General features: G+C 45.9%; 1 protein-coding gene across 2 annotated transcripts in view; it reads right to left on the reverse strand.

Moving 5' to 3' along the window:
* Positions 1-9,990: 9,990 nt before the first annotated feature.
* The window catches only part of BRMS1L (BRMS1 like transcriptional repressor), a 31,820-nt gene continuing 22,993 nt past the window's right edge, over positions 9,991-18,817 (reverse strand). Inside the window, exons 5-10 of one of the 2 annotated variants that reach the window (XM_055133601.1) lie at positions 18,600-18,696; positions 17,318-17,401; positions 15,891-15,955; positions 15,165-15,204; positions 12,860-13,007; positions 9,991-11,594 (exon numbers count right to left, since the gene is read on the reverse strand). In XM_055133601.1, coding sequence (XP_054989576.1) covers positions 11,477-11,594; positions 12,860-13,007; positions 15,165-15,204; positions 15,891-15,955; positions 17,318-17,401; positions 18,600-18,696 — 552 coding nt within the window. In that variant the 3' untranslated portion in view covers positions 9,991-11,476. The remainder of the gene's footprint in view (positions 11,595-12,859; positions 13,008-15,164; positions 15,205-15,890; positions 15,956-17,317; positions 17,402-18,599; positions 18,697-18,817) is intronic. The other variant, XM_055133602.1, reaches the window with a different exon arrangement.

Here is an 18,817-nt window from a genome sequence, read left to right on the forward strand (position 1 = left end):
TGGGAGTGACTCGGGAACACCTTGATGGGTGTGACTGGAATAAGCCTAACCTCCTTGTGCCAAGGGGTGAAAGGACACAGCAATGTCATCCTACACATGGCCACACGACCTCTCATTATATGCAAAATGAGCAATGGAAAATAAATGATCTAGCATCTGCCTCTGGAAGGCAGGCTTGAATGGTGGCAGGAAAATTTGAGGAAAATATAATGCCCAAAAGCAGAGAGTATCTGAGCAACTGTCTGCCATAGAGGCAGGATGAGGACTGGGATGGAGGGCAGGGTTGGGGGGTCGGGGGCAAAATGGGGACACTGGTGGTAGAAAGTTTGCACTGGTGGAGGGATGGGTGTTCAATCATTGTATGGCTGAATCTCAAACATGAAAGCTTTCTAACTATCTCACGGTGGTTCAATAAAATAACTGTCATGTCACTGTCATCCCGTTTCTCATTGATTTGCTCGAGCGGGCACCAGTAACGTCTCCATTGTGAGACTTGTTACTGTTTTTGGCATATCAAATACGCCATGGGTAGCTTGCCAGGCTCTGCCATGTGGGCGAGATACTCTCAATAGCTTGCAAGGCTCTCCGAGAGGGACGGAGGAATTGAACCCAGGTTGGCTGTGTGTAAGGCAAATGTCCTACAGCTGTGCTATCGCTCCCACCCCCAATAAAATAACTAACTAAATAAGTAAGCTGTCTTAAATATCCAAGTCTATTTGGTTGCATTATGATTTAGTAAAGCAAAAACAATGCTGTGGGGGCTAGAGCGATAGCACAGGGGGTAGGGTGTTTGCCTTGCACGCGGCCAACCCGGGTTCGATTCCCAGCATCCCATATGGTCCCCTGAGCACCGCCAGGAATAATTCCTGAGTGCAAAGCCAGGAGTAACCCCTGTGCATCGCCGGATGTGACCAAAAAAGAAAAAAAAAACAAATACTGTGTTATTTATTAACACAAACGATTCAAATCCTTCTTGAAACTGTAAAGGTTATAAATGATAAAAAACTGGGACTGGAGTTTTTTTAGTACAGTAGCTAGGGTGCTTGTCTTGCATTTGGTCCACCAGGATTTAATCCACAGCATTCCATATGATCCCCTCAGCATCACCAGAAGTAATTTCTGAGTGCAGACGCAGGAGTGATCACTGAGCATAGCCAGGAGTGACCCAAAAACAAATAAAAACCGAGTCGGGCCCGTGCTCGGCTCCGGCCGGCCGGGTTTTCGGCCCGGGCGCCCATGCCCCTGCAGAGCCGGTGGATGTGGAACAAGCGGGAACCAGAGACAGCTTTAGGAATTGGGGTTCCAGCAAGTGCCTGCACCCATGTATGGAGACTGTGAATTAAGCCTTTGCCCCACGCCGGCTAACGGAGGAAAGAACCTTCCTTCTTGGTCTCTCTCCCCTCCGGGAGAAGGCGTGGAGTCCGACATTTTGTGGGTCCGGTGAGAAGGTACGAACTTGGTGGCGCGGAAAAAAAAAAAAAAAAAAAGTGTGCTTTGAACTTGAAACAGCCGCAGGATACAGAGCCAGCCCTAGTCGGGCCCGTGCTCGGCTCCGGCCGGCCGGGTTTTCGGCCCGGGCGCCCATGCCCCTGCAGAGCCGGTGGATGTGGAACAAGCGGGAACCAGAGACAGCTTTAGGAATTGGGGTTCCAGCAAGTGCCTGCACCCATGTATGGAGACTGTGAATTAAGCCTTTGCCCCACGCCGGCTAACGGAGGAAAGAACCTTCCTTCTTGGTCTCTCTCCCCTCCGGGAGAAGGCGTGGAGTCCGACATTTTGTGGGTCCGGTGAGAAGGTACGAACTTGGTGGCGCGGAAAAAAAAAAAAAAAATGTGTGCTTTGAACTTGAAACAGCCGCAGGATACAGAGCCAGCCCTAGTCGGGCCCGTGCTCGGCTCCGGCCGGCCGGGTTTTCGGCCCGGGCGCCCATGCCCCTGCAGAGCCGGTGGATGTGGAACAAGCGGGAACCAGAGACAGCTTTAGGAATTGGGGTTCCAGCAAGTGCCTGCACCCATGTATGGAGACTGTGAATTAAGCCTTTGCCCCACGCCGGCTAACGGAGGAAAGAACCTTCCTTCTTGGTCTCTCTCCCCTCCGGGAGAAGGCGTGGAGTCCGACATTTTGTGGGTCCGGTGAGAAGGTACGAACTTGGTGGCGAGGAAAAAAAAAAAAAAAAATGTGTGCTTTGAACTTGAAACAGCCGCAGGATACAGAGCCAGCCCTAGTCGGGCCCGTGCTCGGCTCCGGCCGGCCGGGTTTTCGGCCCGGGCGCCCATGCCCCTGCAGAGCCGGTGGATGTGGAACAAGCGGGAACCAGAGACAGCTTTAGGAATTGGGGTTCCAGCAAGTGCCTGCACCCATGTATGGAGACTGTGAATTAAGCCTTTGCCCCACGCCGGCTAACGGAGGAAAGAACCTTCCTTCTTGGTCTCTCTCCCCTCCGGGAGAAGGCGTGGAGTCCGACATTTTGTGGGTCCGGTGAGAAGGTACGAACTTGGTGGCGCGGAAAAAAAAAAAAAAAAAAATGTGTGCTTTGAACTTGAAACAGCCGCAGGATACAGAGCCAGCCCTAGTCGGTCCCGTGCTCGGCTCCGGCCGGCCGGGTTTTCGGCCCGGGCGCCCATGCCCCTGCAGAGCCGGTGGATGTGGAACAAGCGGGAACCAGAGACAGCTTTAGGAATTGGGGTTCCAGCAAGTGCCTGCACCCATGTATGGAGACTGTGAATTAAGCCTTTGCCCCACGCCGGCTAACGGAGGAAAGAACCTTCCTTCTTGGTCTCTCTCCCCTCCGGGAGAAGGCGTGGAGTCCGACATTTTGTGGGTCCGGTGAGAAGGTACGAACTTGGTGGCGCGGAAAAAAAAAAAAAAAAATGTGTGCTTTGAACTTGAAACAGCCGCAGGATACAGAGCCAGCCCTAGTCGGGCCCGTGCTCGGCTCCGGCCGGCCGGGTTTTCGGCCCGGGCGCCCATGCCCCTGCAGAGCCGGTGGATGTGGAACAAGCGGGAACCAGAGACAGCTTTAGGAATTGGGGTTCCAGCAAGTGCCTGCACCCATGTATGGAGACTGTGAATTAAGCCTTTGCCCCACGCCGGCTAACGGAGGAAAGAACCTTCCTTCTTGGTCTCTCTCCCCTCCGGGAGAAGGCGTGGAGTCCGACATTTTGTGGGTCCGGTGAGAAGGTACGAACTTGGTGGCGCGGAAAAAAAAAAAAAAAAATGTGTGCTTTGAACTTGAAACAGCCGCAGGATACAGAGCCAGCCCTAGTCGGGCCCGTGCTCGGCTCCGGCCGGCCGGGTTTTCGGCCCGGGCGCCCATGCCCCTGCAGAGCCGGTGGATGTGGAACAAGCGGGAACCAGAGACAGCTTTAGGAATTGGGGTTCCAGCAAGTGCCTGCACCCATGTATGGAGACTGTGAATTAAGCCTTTGCCCCACGCCGGCTAACGGAGGAAAGAACCTTCCTTCTTGGTCTCTCTCCCCTCCGGGAGAAGGCGTGGAGTCCGACATTTTGTGGGTCCGGTGAGAAGGTACGAACTTGGTGGCGCGGAAAAAAAAAAAAAAAAAAAGTGTGCTTTGAACTTGAAACAGCCGCAGGATACAGAGCCAGCCCTAGTCGGGCCCGTGCTCGGCTCCGGCCGGCCGGGTTTTCGGCCCGGGCGCCCATGCCCCTGCAGAGCCGGTGGATGTGGAACAAGCGGGAACCAGAGACAGCTTTAGGAATTGGGGTTCCAGCAAGTGCCTGCACCCATGTATGGAGACTGTGAATTAAGCCTTTGCCCCACGCCGGCTAACGGAGGAAAGAACCTTCCTTCTTGGTCTCTCTCCCCTCCGGGAGAAGGCGTGGAGTCCGACATTTTGTGGGTCCGGTGAGAAGGTACGAACTTGGTGGCGCGGAAAAAAAAAAAAAAAAAATGTGTGCTTTGAACTTGAAACAGCCGCAGGATACAGAGCCAGCCCTAGTCGGGCCCGTGCTCGGCTCCGGCCGGCCGGGTTTTCGGCCCGGGCGCCCATGCCCCTGCAGAGCCGGTGGATGTGGAACAAGCGGGAACCAGAGACAGCTTTAGGAATTGGGGTTCCAGCAAGTGCCTGCACCCATGTATGGAGACTGTGAATTAAGCCTTTGCCCCACGCCGGCTAACGGAGGAAAGAACCTTCCTTCTTGGTCTCTCTCCCCTCCGGGAGAAGGCGTGGAGTCCGACATTTTGTGGGTCCGGTGAGAAGGTACGAACTTGGTGGCGCGGAAAAAAAAAAAAAAAAATGTGTGCTTTGAACTTGAAACAGCCGCAGGATACAGAGCCAGCCCTAGTCGGGCCCGTGCTCGGCTCCGGCCGGCCGGGTTTTCGGCCCGGGCGCCCATGCCCCTGCAGAGCCGGTGGATGTGGAACAAGCGGGAACCAGAGACAGCTTTAGGAATTGGGGTTCCAGCAAGTGCCTGCACCCATGTATGGAGACTGTGAATTAAGCCTTTGCCCCACGCCGGCTAACGGAGGAAAGAACCTTCCTTCTTGGTCTCTCTCCCCTCCGGGAGAAGGCGTGGAGTCCGACATTTTGTGGGTCCGGTGAGAAGGTACGAACTTGGTGGCGCGGAAAAAAAAAAAAAAAAAAATGTGTGCTTTGAACTTGAAACAGCCGCAGGATACAGAGCCAGCCCTAGTCGGGCCCGTGCTCGGCTCCGGCCGGCCGGGTTTTCGGCCCGGGCGCCCATGCCCCTGCAGAGCCGGTGGATGTGGAACAAGCGGGAACCAGAGACAGCTTTAGGAATTGGGGTTCCAGCAAGTGCCTGCACCCATGTATGGAGACTGTGAATTAAGCCTTTGCCCCACGCCGGCTAACGGAGGAAAGAACCTTCCTTCTTGGTCTCTCTCCCCTCCGGGAGAAGGCGTGGAGTCCGACATTTTGTGGGTCCGGTGAGAAGGTACGAACTTGGTGGCGCGGAAAAAAAAAAAAAAAAATGTGTGCTTTGAACTTGAAACAGCCGCAGGATACAGAGCCAGCCCTAGTCGGGCCCGTGCTCGGCTCCGGCCGGCCGGGTTTTCGGCCCGGGCGCCCATGCCCCTGCAGAGCCGGTGGATGTGGAACAAGCGGGAACCAGAGACAGCTTTAGGAATTGGGGTTCCAGCAAGTGCCTGCACCCATGTATGGAGACTGTGAATTAAGCCTTTGCCCCACGCCGGCTAACGGAGGAAAGAACCTTCCTTCTTGGTCTCTCTCCCCTCCGGGAGAAGGCGTGGAGTCCGACATTTTGTGGGTCCGGTGAGAAGGTACGAACTTGGTGGCGCGGAAAAAAAAAAAAAAAAATGTGTGCTTTGAACTTGAAACAGCCGCAGGATACAGAGCCAGCCCTAGTCGGGCCCGTGCTCGGCTCCGGCCGGCCGGGTTTTCGGCCCGGGCGCCCATGCCCCTGCAGAGCCGGTGGATGTGGAACAAGCGGGAACCAGAGACAGCTTTAGGAATTGGGGTTCCAGCAAGTGCCTGCACCCATGTATGGAGACTGTGAATTAAGCCTTTGCCCCACGCCGGCTAACGGAGGAAAGAACCTTCCTTCTTGGTCTCTCTCCCCTCCGGGAGAAGGCGTGGAGTCCGACATTTTGTGGGTCCGGTGAGAAGGTACGAACTTGGTGGCGCGGAAAAAAAAAAAAAAAAAAATGTGTGCTTTGAACTTGAAACAGCCGCAGGATACAGAGCCAGCCCTAGTCGGGCCCGTGCTCGGCTCCGGCCGGCCGGGTTTTCGGCCCGGGCGCCCATGCCCCTGCAGAGCCGGTGGATGTGGAACAAGCGGGAACCAGAGACAGCTTTAGGAATTGGGGTTCCAGCAAGTGCCTGCACCCATGTATGGAGACTGTGAATTAAGCCTTTGCCCCACGCCGGCTAACGGAGGAAAGAACCTTCCTTCTTGGTCTCTCTCCCCTCCGGGAGAAGGCGTGGAGTCCGACATTTTGTGGGTCCGGTGAGAAGGTACGAACTTGGTGGCGCGGAAAAAAAAAAAAAAAAATGTGTGCTTTGAACTTGAAACAGCCGCAGGATACAGAGCCAGCCCTAGTCGGGCCCGTGCTCGGCTCCGGCCGGCCGGGTTTTCGGCCCGGGCGCCCATGCCCCTGCAGAGCCGGTGGATGTGGAACAAGCGGGAACCAGAGACAGCTTTAGGAATTGGGGTTCCAGCAAGTGCCTGCACCCATGTATGGAGACTGTGAATTAAGCCTTTGCCCCACGCCGGCTAACGGAGGAAAGAACCTTCCTTCTTGGTCTCTCTCCCCTCCGGGAGAAGGCGTGGAGTCCGACATTTTGTGGGTCCGGTGAGAAGGTACGAACTTGGTGGCGCGGAAAAAAAAAAAAAAAAATGTGTGCTTTGAACTTGAAACAGCCGCAGGATACAGAGCCAGCCCTAGTCGGGCCCGTGCTCGGCTCCGGCCGGCCGGGTTTTCGGCCCGGGCGCCCATGCCCCTGCAGAGCCGGTGGATGTGGAACAAGCGGGAACCAGAGACAGCTTTAGGAATTGGGGTTCCAGCAAGTGCCTGCACCCATGTATGGAGACTGTGAATTAAGCCTTTGCCCCACGCCGGCTAACGGAGGAAAGAACCTTCCTTCTTGGTCTCTCTCCCCTCCGGGAGAAGGCGTGGAGTCCGACATTTTGTGGGTCCGGTGAGAAGGTACGAACTTGGTGGCGCAGAAAAAAAAAAAAAAAAAAATGTGTGCTTTGAACTTGAAACAGCCGCAGGATACAGAGCCAGCCCTAGTCGGGCCCGTGCTCGGCTCCGGCCGGCCGGGTTTTCGGCCCGGGCGCCCATGCCCCTGCAGAGCCGGTGGATGTGGAACAAGCGGGAACCAGAGACAGCTTTAGGAATTGGGGTTCCAGCAAGTGCCTGCACCCATGTATGGAGACTGTGAATTAAGCCTTTGCCCCACGCCGGCTAACGGAGGAAAGAACCTTCCTTCTTGGTCTCTCTCCCCTCCGGGAGAAGGCGTGGAGTCCGACATTTTGTGGGTCCGGTGAGAAGGTACGAACTTGGTGGCGCGGAAAAAAAAAAAAAAAAAAAGTGTGCTTTGAACTTGAAACAGCCGCAGGATACAGAGCCAGCCCTAGTCGGGCCCGTGCTCGGCTCCGGCCGGCCGGGTTTTCGGCCCGGGCGCCCATGCCCCTGCAGAGCCGGTGGATGTGGAACAAGCGGGAACCAGAGACAGCTTTAGGAATTGGGGTTCCAGCAAGTGCCTGCACCCATGTATGGAGACTGTGAATTAAGCCTTTGCCCCACGCCGGCTAACGGAGGAAAGAACCTTCCTTCTTGGTCTCTCTCCCCTCCGGGAGAAGGCGTGGAGTCCGACATTTTGTGGGTCCGGTGAGAAGGTACGAACTTGGTGGCGCGGAAAAAAAAAAAAAAAAATGTGTGCTTTGAACTTGAAACAGCCGCAGGATACAGAGCCAGCCCTAGTCGGGCCCGTGCTCGGCTCCGGCCGGCCGGGTTTTCGGCCCGGGCGCCCATGCCCCTGCAGAGCCGGTGGATGTGGAACAAGCGGGAACCAGAGACAGCTTTAGGAATTGGGGTTCCAGCAAGTGCCTGCACCCATGTATGGAGACTGTGAATTAAGCCTTTGCCCCACGCCGGCTAACGGAGGAAAGAACCTTCCTTCTTGGTCTCTCTCCCCTCCGGGAGAAGGCGTGGAGTCCGACATTTTGTGGGTCCGGTGAGAAGGTACGAACTTGGTGGCGCGGAAAAAAAAAAAAAAAAAAATGTGTGCTTTGAACTTGAAACAGCCGCAGGATACAGAGCCAGCCCTAGTCGGGCCCGTGCTCGGCTCCGGCCGGCCGGGTTTTCGGCCCGGGCGCCCATGCCCCTGCAGAGCCGGTGGATGTGGAACAAGCGGGAACCAGAGACAGCTTTAGGAATTGGGGTTCCAGCAAGTGCCTGCACCCATGTATGGAGACTGTGAATTAAGCCTTTGCCCCACGCCGGCTAACGGAGGAAAGAACCTTCCTTCTTGGTCTCTCTCCCCTCCGGGAGAAGGCGTGGAGTCCGACATTTTGTGGGTCCGGTGAGAAGGTACGAACTTGGTGGCGCGGAAAAAAAAAAAAAAAATGTGTGCTTTGAACTTGAAACAGCCGCAGGATACAGAGCCAGCCCTAGTCGGGCCCGTGCTCGGCTCCGGCCGGCCGGGTTTTCGGCCCGGGCGCCCATGCCCCTGCAGAGCCGGTGGATGTGGAACAAGCGGGAACCAGAGACAGCTTTAGGAATTGGGGTTCCAGCAAGTGCCTGCACCCATGTATGGAGACTGTGAATTAAGCCTTTGCCCCACGCCGGCTAACGGAGGAAAGAACCTTCCTTCTTGGTCTCTCTCCCCTCCGGGAGAAGGCGTGGAGTCCGACATTTTGTGGGTCCGGTGAGAAGGTACGAACTTGGTGGCGCGGAAAAAAAAAAAAAAAAATGTGTGCTTTGAACTTGAAACAGCCGCAGGATACAGAGCCAGCCCTAGTCGGGCCCGTGCTCGGCTCCGGCCGGCCGGGTTTTCGGCCCGGGCGCCCATGCCCCTGCAGAGCCGGTGGATGTGGAACAAGCGGGAACCAGAGACAGCTTTAGGAATTGGGGTTCCAGCAAGTGCCTGCACCCATGTATGGAGACTGTGAATTAAGCCTTTGCCCCACGCCGGCTAACGGAGGAAAGAACCTTCCTTCTTGGTCTCTCTCCCCTCCGGGAGAAGGCGTGGAGTCCGACATTTTGTGGGTCCGGTGAGAAGGTACGAACTTGGTGGCGCGGAAAAAAAAAAAAAAAAAAATGTGTGCTTTGAACTTGAAACAGCCGCAGGATACAGAGCCAGCCCTAGTCGGGCCCGTGCTCGGCTCCGGCCGGCCGGGTTTTCGGCCCGGGCGCCCATGCCCCTGCAGAGCCGGTGGATGTGGAACAAGCGGGAACCAGAGACAGCTTTAGGAATTGGGGTTCCAGCAAGTGCCTGCACCCATGTATGGAGACTGTGAATTAAGCCTTTGCCCCACGCCGGCTAACGGAGGAAAGAACCTTCCTTCTTGGTCTCTCTCCCCTCCGGGAGAAGGCGTGGAGTCCGACATTTTGTGGGTCCGGTGAGAAGGTACGAACTTGGTGGCGCGGAAAAAAAAAAAAAAAAATGTGTGCTTTGAACTTGAAACAGCCGCAGGATACAGAGCCAGCCCTAGTCGGGCCCGTGCTCGGCTCCGGCCGGCCGGGTTTTCGGCCCGGGCGCCCATGCCCCTGCAGAGCCGGTGGATGTGGAACAAGCGGGAACCAGAGACAGCTTTAGGAATTGGGGTTCCAGCAAGTGCCTGCACCCATGTATGGAGACTGTGAATTAAGCCTTTGCCCCACACCGGCTAACGGAGGAAATATGTAATTTCTGGCAGAATTTTCCCAGGACTTTATACAGAAATCCAAAACCGCGCGGACTTAACATTTATAATTGTCATCAATGTGAAAGGGTTCCATTTGAACAGGTCAGACTTGGGGGGGAAACTCCAAATAATAACAGTAAGTTTTTGTTGAAATATTGAAGGTTCTTAATGTAACAGACACCTCTGGACTATGAGCTAAGCAAAAGCCCCACGCTGGCCAACGTGGCGTGGAGTACACCATACTATGAGGCGCAGGAAGGGGGATGAGGAGGAAAAATTAAAAAAAAAAAATGGAAAAGGAAAAAGAGAAAAAAGAGAGAGAGAGAGTTATGTCAACTATAGTGAGTTTTGTGTTGAATTATGGAATGTAATCAAGGTAAAGAAAAAATGAAGTGAAATTCATTAGTTATACAGTAGGGGGTAGGGGATGGGGGCGGGGGGTAAACTGGGGTTTCTGGTGGTGGAATTTGGGCACTGGTGAAGGGATGGGTGTTTGAATATTGTATAACTGACATATAAACCTGAGAACTTTGTAACTTTCCACATGGTGATTTAATAAAAATTAAAAAAAAAAAAAAAACAAATAAAAACCAAAAGAATCATCAAAACTTATGTCCAAGTAGTTCAAGACACTATAAATGACACGGAAACACATTTTTATTATATACTAAATTTAAAAATACAAATCTTATTAAAAATGCTTATGAAACATTGTATACATAAGTCTGTCAAATACTATCCAATCATGACATTATATACATTTGCTGAATTTATAATCAGAAACAGAACAAAGTATTTAACTTTGCTGATAAATGAATTTCATAAGTCAAACATTTTTAACATTTGGCAACTATGAAGTAGTGATCTGCACAGAAGGTATTTGCAGAGGTAAAATAGTAAGAAAATAAACGGAATAATGCAAATAGTCCTGCCCTGTGTGTTAATAAGTAGATCTCATTCTTTAAGTCTCATTTCAACAGAAACTAAAGTGCACAAACACCACCAGGAATACTTGATTTGGTTATACCCTAATATATATGACAGCCAATTGCTGCCATATTGAGGGTTTCAATTCTTTGTACTGTTCCTGAGGGTTTAGAAATTAATTCTGAATGTAGCTAGGGAAGAAAACCCAAAACTTTCAAAATTGCACCAAGAGGCCTTAAAGTGTAAAAATGCCAAGGATTTTTTTTTTTAATTAATTTGGGGGTATACTCAAGGAAATTATTCCTTCTTATTTTTCCCTGGGAATAAAATTAGAATTAAGAACCTAGTTTTACCTCTGGAAATGCTTATTAAAAATCTGCTTCAATAAAAAAAAAAATTCAGACATGTAGAGCAAGCACCACAATACTGTCAGTCACTGTTCACCACTTACTGCATCATAAATACCAGGCTTAAATGCCTGCCCTCTAAAAAAGTCACAGGAAATACATGTAGAAGCATGTTATTACTTGACACTGATTTTACTAATTAACATTACATATAATTTGTAAAAATAGGTCACCACCATACAATCAAGGAAGAGGAAAAGGAAAGCTGCTATTCTACAAAAGTGCTCCTTTTAGCTTTCAAATCCAACAGCTTGATTTGGGGTAAAACAAGATTGTAAGATAAGGCCATCAGTTCTAAATAAGCTGATGATGCCATATGTACATACTCACATAAATGTTTAATTTTCAATTCTGATTTAACACTAATGGACTAATACAAACAATTCATAGGAAACATTTTATCAGGCTTATTTACAAATACTTGATAAGTGACAAAGATATGGAAAATCAAAAAAATTGCTGATCAATGTAACCATTTAGCAACATAACTCATTAGAGATTAAAAAAAAAAGACTTGCATGATGTTTTTAAAAAACAAAGAAAAAAATTTAATTAAAAAACCCTACCATATATATCTGTTGCCACTGAACCTAATGGCAAATAAAAGTATGATCCTGATTAAACTTTTATTACCATATCTTTTAATAACATACCAATATGAGCTCTACCTCAAGTATTACCTACAAATACACAGTCTCTCATGACTTGATGAGAATATTAAGTTACTGAATACATTTTTTACTCCCATGGCACATCATAGTTGGTAGGTTTAGATAACACTTAAATCATGATTACGAATGTTTAATTGAGTATTTTCCTTTCTGTAGCTGTGAAATGTAAAGCTTAGATTTGCTTCCATCAGGTCTCTTAAACCAAACTTCATCATGGTTAATTGTTGTAATTACAGCACTAAAAGAAAAAAAAGAATAAATGAATGAACAAATAACAACATACCTCCTTCATTTGCTTTAGCATACTAGCTATAACCAAAATACCTGGACTACAAGATTAGACCCAAGAATGCAATTGTCATTTCCTAGAGAACTGAACTACCAGTACAGCATTCTTTAAAAAATACAAGCAGCAACACTTCATAAGCTCATTTCTCAGGGCCAGAGCCATCGTACAGGGGTAGGGCATTTGCCTTGCATACAAAGTTTCAATCCCCAGCACCTTATATGGTCTCCCAAGCCCCACCAGATGCGATGCCTGAGTAGAGGGTCAGGAGTTAACTACAAGCACCGATGGGTGTGGCCCACCCCCAAAAAATGTTTTTAATGTAATCTTTCTCTTAATACTGCTGGCAAATCTTACTTTGTTGTTGTTGTTGTTTGGGGGTTACACCCTGACGGTGCACAAGGTTACTCCTGGCTCTGCAATCATTACTTCTAATTACACTGAATTACTTCTGGTGGTGCATGAAGGGCCATATGAGGTGCCAGGAATCAAACCAGGGTCAACTGCATACACAATAAATACCCTACTTGCTATGCTAACTCTTTAGACCCCGCAATATTGCTTTTCTCCCCTCCCCCCAATTATACTTTATTAAAGCACCATGAATTACAGAGTTATTTATAGTTAGAGCTTTCTATCATAACTGTTAAATGAACAATATTTTTCCTACTCTACCTCATCCTACTACAAGACAGTGAAGGTATAACCACTACACATATAGTTATTACTCCAGCTCTGATCAACCTTGGTTATAAAATATATCCCAAATACCAATCCCTACTTTCCAGTGTCAAATTACCTGTTACTTGTATAAGTTTTTGACACTTCTGATGTTTGCACAGAAATACATGCAAACATCATGTATTTCTTATTTTTGATTTGTTTTGTTTGGGGGTCACAGGCAGCAGAGCCCAGGGGTCACTCCTGGCTCTGCACTCAGGAATTACTCCTGGCAGTGCTTGGAGAACCTTATGAGATGCTGGAAATCAAACCCAGATTGGCTACATGCAAGGCACACGCCCACCTGCTGTACTATCACTCTGGTCCCAACATGAAAATATTTTCAAAATAGACTTGTGTTTATTCCACTTCAATGCTATTTCATATTTTTTAACCACATTCATACTATGTTACAGTAAAAATTTTATAAAAGCAATATTTATTGACATGATGTAAACTCTAATACTGAGCAACACTAAAATGATAATGGCTTTTACCTTGTAGGACATTCATCTTTTTTATCAATACATATTGTTTGTCCACGTATATACCATTCACCATCATAATATAATCTTCCCTCTTCAGATCTAGCACTGTGCAAATGCTTTTCCAGTTTCACGGGTGCTGGAGTGATAAGATCAAAAACTGTTAAATTAATTACGCAGTGTTAGGAGAACCCAAGTGCCGAACTCTTTCATTCTTAAAAAGTTAAAAATTAACTTTGTGGGCTACAGCTATAGATCAGGAGATAGGGTGCTTGCCTTACACACAGTCAACCCAGGCTCAATCCCCAGCACCCCATATGGTCTCCTAAGCACTGCTAGGAGTAATGCCTGGGTGCAGAGCCAGGAATAACCCTGTATCATAGCTGGGTGTGTCCCCAAGCCAAAAAAAAAACAACAATAATAATTAAACCTGAGACTGGAGAAGTAGCGAAACAGGTAAGGCACTTGCCTTACATGCTACTGACCTGGGTTCAATCCTCAGCATATATGGTTCCCTGAGCACTGCCAGGAGTTATTCCTGAGTACAGAGCCAGAAATATAAGCCCTGAGCACAGGCGGCTTTTATCCCAAAACAAACAAAAAAAAAACCAAATAAACAACAACAAAAAAATTTAACACCAATCTATTATGCAAAAAAAAAAAAAGCACCAAAGATACATATTAGATAAAAGACCAAAATCTCATAAGGAAGTTAATTTCTTACTTTTCCTTCTGTTGTTGTTGTTTTTGAGTTTTGTCTTTTGGGTCACACCTGGCAGTGCTCTGGGGCTACTCCCCACTAGATGCTCAGGGCCGGCTCCTGGCAGTGTTTGGGAGACCATGTGATGCTGGAAATCAAACCTGCAAGAAAGTAAATGCTACAGCCCCCTGAGCTACTGGATTATCTCCCCAATGCATGTTTTACAAATAATGAAATTCACTGTTCTTCTAAAACTACTAAACAAAGCTAAACAAGCATCATAAATCTGTTATATAAATGCTAACAGAAAAAGGTACATCAGTTACTAGTGCATACTTTTAACCAAATTTCAAATGTCAATTGTCTTATTTGCACTGAAAATTTTATCTATTTATTTACTATTTTCTTCCCAATAGATATCTAATACTTCCAAAGAAGTAGAGTTTAGTACATATTCCAAGAGTTCTCAAGGCATTTGATTCTTAAGAGGAAATTTCCTAAGTAGAACTTTCCATTTTAAATCCTAGAAGTTGGTCTGGTACTAACCATATAAACACATGCGGAGAAAGAAATACTGTCAAAAGTACATCACAAAGCAGGTATCTCTGTAACATTCAAATGTTTGCACTTAGAGAGGCCTTCCTCAATCATCATGCCTGTTTCTCAGTTCTTTTTTTTTTTTTTTTTTTTTTTTGTCACTGAGAGGAACCTACAAGCTGTGCTCCGGAGGAATGCAAGGGCCATGCCCAGTGATTCTTGAATTTTATTCAAGATGTTCAATGCTAGCGCCCATGAACACAGTGCTGGGCCCTTTGTGTCAGGGATCAGCAGGGCCTCCCTGGTAGTATCTGGATGCCACCAGGGCTATAGCAGCAAGCTCGGGGATCCTATGCCGTGCTGGGCATCAAACTGGGCCACATGCAACAACTTTACCCCAGTACTAACTCTCCGATCCTAAACATTCCTCTTTTTAACATCCAAAATATGTTTTCTGAAAATCGACCTTCCAAGACTGGAATGATAGTATAAAAGGTAAGGCAACTGCCTTACATACAGCCACTTTGGCTGACGCTGTTTCAATCCCTGGCACTGAATAGTGCTCTGCAGGGCAAACCAAAGGTTACTCCTGAGCACAGAGCCAAAAGAGTCCCTGAGTACCATAGGATGTGACCACCAACATAATTTAATTAAATCATTCGTCTCTTAATAGCAGTAAGAACATAGGGGCTGGAGAGACAGCCCAGTGGGTAGGGCCTTGGACAGCTAACAGGTTCAATCCCTGGCATCCTATGTGGTCCTGCAAGCACCATCAGGAGTAATTCCTTAGTGCAGAGGCAGGAGTAACTGGTTTCTGAGCATTGCTGGGTGTGCCCCGCCCCCAAAAATTAATTATAGATGCTTTTAAAAAATAATACAGCTAAAACAAAGAAGGAATATACCACATTTAGGAATCTTGAAATTTTAAAATAAAGCAAAGAATCTAAAATTTCTTATAGTTCGAGGCAGAATGTTCACTGATATAAACCACTAATGGGGAACTCTTTAGTGTGTAGAACATCTAACTTCAATGGTTCAAACCTTCACAGAAAAGGTCTCCAAACAGACTGAGTGACTTACGTTCTGTTTTCACTCTGTGAGGACCCAATGTAGCCATCGCCTTAATTTAAAAAAAAGAGGAAAAAGGAAGTTGTCTTGAGTTCATAGACTATTTTGGAACCTAATATAAAACATTACTGATAAGCTTAATAACAAGCAGTGAAATACAACCTCTGGATGTTCTAATAAATTGTTACTAAGACCATAAAGAATATATATAAACAACAATTTCTCCTAGAGATGTGGTCAATGCCTAAAATCATTTCAGCCCTAAATTAACAAGTTTCTGAAAACAGAAAAACTTAGTAAGGAAAATAAGTCTTTCAAACTAGCACAGACAACCTGTTGATAACTCTTGAATGTTTAGTGATAGAGTGTAAAGTGTAAAACATATAGTAAAGATTCAATTATTCATTTTCATTCTGTCAGCAAATATTTACTGAGTATCTTCTGGAAGTCAGGACTGGGTCATGGACCAGGCACAAGATAGTTTTATTTATGTTTCAGCAACCAAAATAAATACTTTTACATAAATTATTGCATTCTTACAGAAAACTTGCAATCAAACTGTTAAACTGTCTCTTAAAGTAGTTTTGCAATGGACTGTTAAGTTTTAGTATCAATTACCCCTGCAAAGCAAAGCAAATTTGCAATGATCATATTTTGATGTATTAGTAAAAAATCAAATCTTTAAAAATAGGCTTTACAAATATAATACACCTGTATTCTACTATCTTTTAATCATACCTTTCTAATTGTTGTCCAGTCTTCAAGAATATCAAGATCTTGCAGCATATAGACTATATATGGACGTTGAAAGGTCAAGGTCAGTTTAGTGATAAGTTCATCACAGTCTAAATTCTATTTTCAAATTTGTTTTCCAGATAATGCAATAATTTCTGATTATAATTTTTGGTATGCTAAATTCTGGCTTCAATTTAGTCTTCAAAAAGACTGTAAGAGGTTGAATTCTTTTTTCAATTTAAAGAACTGTGATTTACAGTTATTGATAGTTGGGTTTTAGACATACAATATTTCAACACCTATCCTACCACCAGGGTCAACTTCCCTCCACCAGTGTTCATCTATTCCCTCCACCCAACCCTCACCCATCCCCGCCTGTCAATCTGACAGTCACATTACAAAGTTTCAGAGGTTGCAGCTTCGATCTCATGTTTTCAGTGTTGCTGAGTCTGTGTTCGGGATATATGGCTATACTATTCACCCATAACACTCTGATGCCTCTTCATCCATTACTTCCCGTTCTCTTCCTCCCCCCTTGATTTCTTTTCTGCTCTATCCTTCACTTCTCTAAACACTGGTGATCTAGGCATTTCCCCCTTTTACTACATTTCCTGTAAGAGCATAAGTTCTGACCTCAAATAATTCTTTAGCTTAAAAACTTAGCACCTGGATAAACGTATTCCACTATTTCACATTCTATTTTGGGTCACACCCGGAGATGCACAGGGGTTACTCCTGGCTCTGCACTCAGGAATTACCCCTGGTAGTACTCAGGGGACCACATGGGATGCTGGAATCAAACCTGGGTCAGCCGCGTGCAAGGCAAATGCCCTAACCACTGTGCTATCATTCCAGCCCCTATTTCACATTCTAAAACCACTCTTTCACTATTGTCATTGTCATGTTACGGCACTGGCAAGTGTGCTACAATTTCATCTATATCCCTGGCACTATAACCTTACACTCCTACTTCTACAATACCACTGATTATAAGATACATCTCCAACCTAAACATTGTTTGAGTCAGGGAGGAAAAAGAAGCAAGGAGAAGTTACCACAGAGAATTCCAAGACCATAATGCACATACTAATTTAATTTAAAGATATTTCAATAGCAGGAATATAAAAGATGTTATGTATATGAAAATTAAAGAAGAATGCCACACACCAAGCATTTATTTCAAATCAAAATCCTCATGAAGTATGAAGCCATACTGACTTTCAAAGTTGAGATCATGACTGATTTTCTTCTCTTACTCTGCAGAATCTAAATTATACCCTTTTGCCTTAAATTAGTTTCATAAATGATTTTTTGCTTACTATGGGATCATACAAACAAAATCTGTGTACCAATTAAAAGCTACAAAGGTATATACAATACAAAATTATGTGAGAGCAAAATAGAAAGCAAGAAAAATTTGAAAAGGATATCTGAAACAACAACTGGCTTCTTTTTGTCAGGGCTGAATGGATCCTTCCTCTTTTTTCTTGACTGAAGTTCATCATTCCACAGCTCTGGCAAGTAAATAAAATTAAATGTTAGCATATTTCTGGAAAGTGAAGGGAAGTAAGGGAAGTAAAATGGTATATGTATACATAAGCATATATGTATATATTTACATATACATACATATTGTTCGTGATAGTGAGATTTCATAGGCAACTATTTGTATATACACATACACCTATGTATAACCAATTCATGAATAGCTATACATCTAAAGTTTTCTTCTTCATGAAAATAAAACTCAACCTGGCACTTAATGACTAATACCAATAAACATATGTCAGACACTCTACTTTTCTCTCATTGTTTGCTTTTGTTTGGGGGACGAACTTGGAGCCATACCTGGCAGTGCTGGGGGGGGAGTGCAGGTTGGGGTCGTCCATCCCCAACTCTGTGCTTAGAGGTCATTCCCAGTGGTACCAGAGTGGCACCAGGATGGAACAAGGGTATGTTGCTTCCTTTGCATGCTCTTCTATACCTGTTTTATCTCTCTGGTCTTTGTCAGGCATTTTATTAAATATAAGTAACATGTACTTTCTCATCTTATCTTCAAATCTATCTCTGAGGTGTTTACTGTTGCCATTTTACAAACCAAGAGGCCAATTTTAAAAACCTAAAGTAACCCAAACAGTAGGTGATGAAACATTAGCATTAGAGCTTAGCTTGTTTCATCTACTTACGCAAACACTATACCAGGGAAACAAAATTTATACAAAATAATTTCATTTGCAAGAATTATGACAGTTCACTGGTAGAAATTCCTTCCATAATCCCCCATGAGAAAGCAAATTTTATACTTATCTAATTCTAATGTTTTCTGAAACAAAAAGCTGACTCCGCGTCACTTTTATCCATTTACCCTAGTCTGTGTGGTAGCAAAAAAGTTACTTATTCCTTTGTGTACATGAAAATCTTTCAAGACTCAAAGAGAAATAACATATGAAGAGGCTATCTTCCATTTCTAATTTAATTATATTATTATTATTTTCCTAGTATACTCTTTTCATTGTTCCTGTTGTACTACTATGTAATTTCTTTTATATGTCTATTTTCTAACTTTCTGAAATGTGAGTTCAAATCAAACAATAATAACAGTTCTATTAAATTAGAAGGCTCACCCTTACATTAAAGGCTACAATGTTGTAACTCACAACAGCAAATCAAAAATTCAGAATGACTTAAACACGATCACATCATTCCCATTACCCGATGTAATATCAATGCTGTGCCTGTCCTCTTCAAGTCTTCTTATCTTCTCCTCTAGTTCACTCTGGACAGTATCATATAACAAAAGCTTTTCACTCTAAAGAAAAAATACAAATAGATTATACATAAGTAGAGAGGAAAATATTGGCCTTTCCTAACCAAGAGTATTAAGTAACTTCTTCTTCAAATACCTTAACATACAGTATTTGTTTGCTTTT

The sequence above is a fragment of the Sorex araneus genome, chromosome 3, assembly GCF_027595985.1.
Source record: "Sorex araneus isolate mSorAra2 chromosome 3, mSorAra2.pri, whole genome shotgun sequence".
In the NCBI taxonomy this organism is placed as follows: Eukaryota; Metazoa; Chordata; class Mammalia; order Eulipotyphla; family Soricidae; genus Sorex; species Sorex araneus.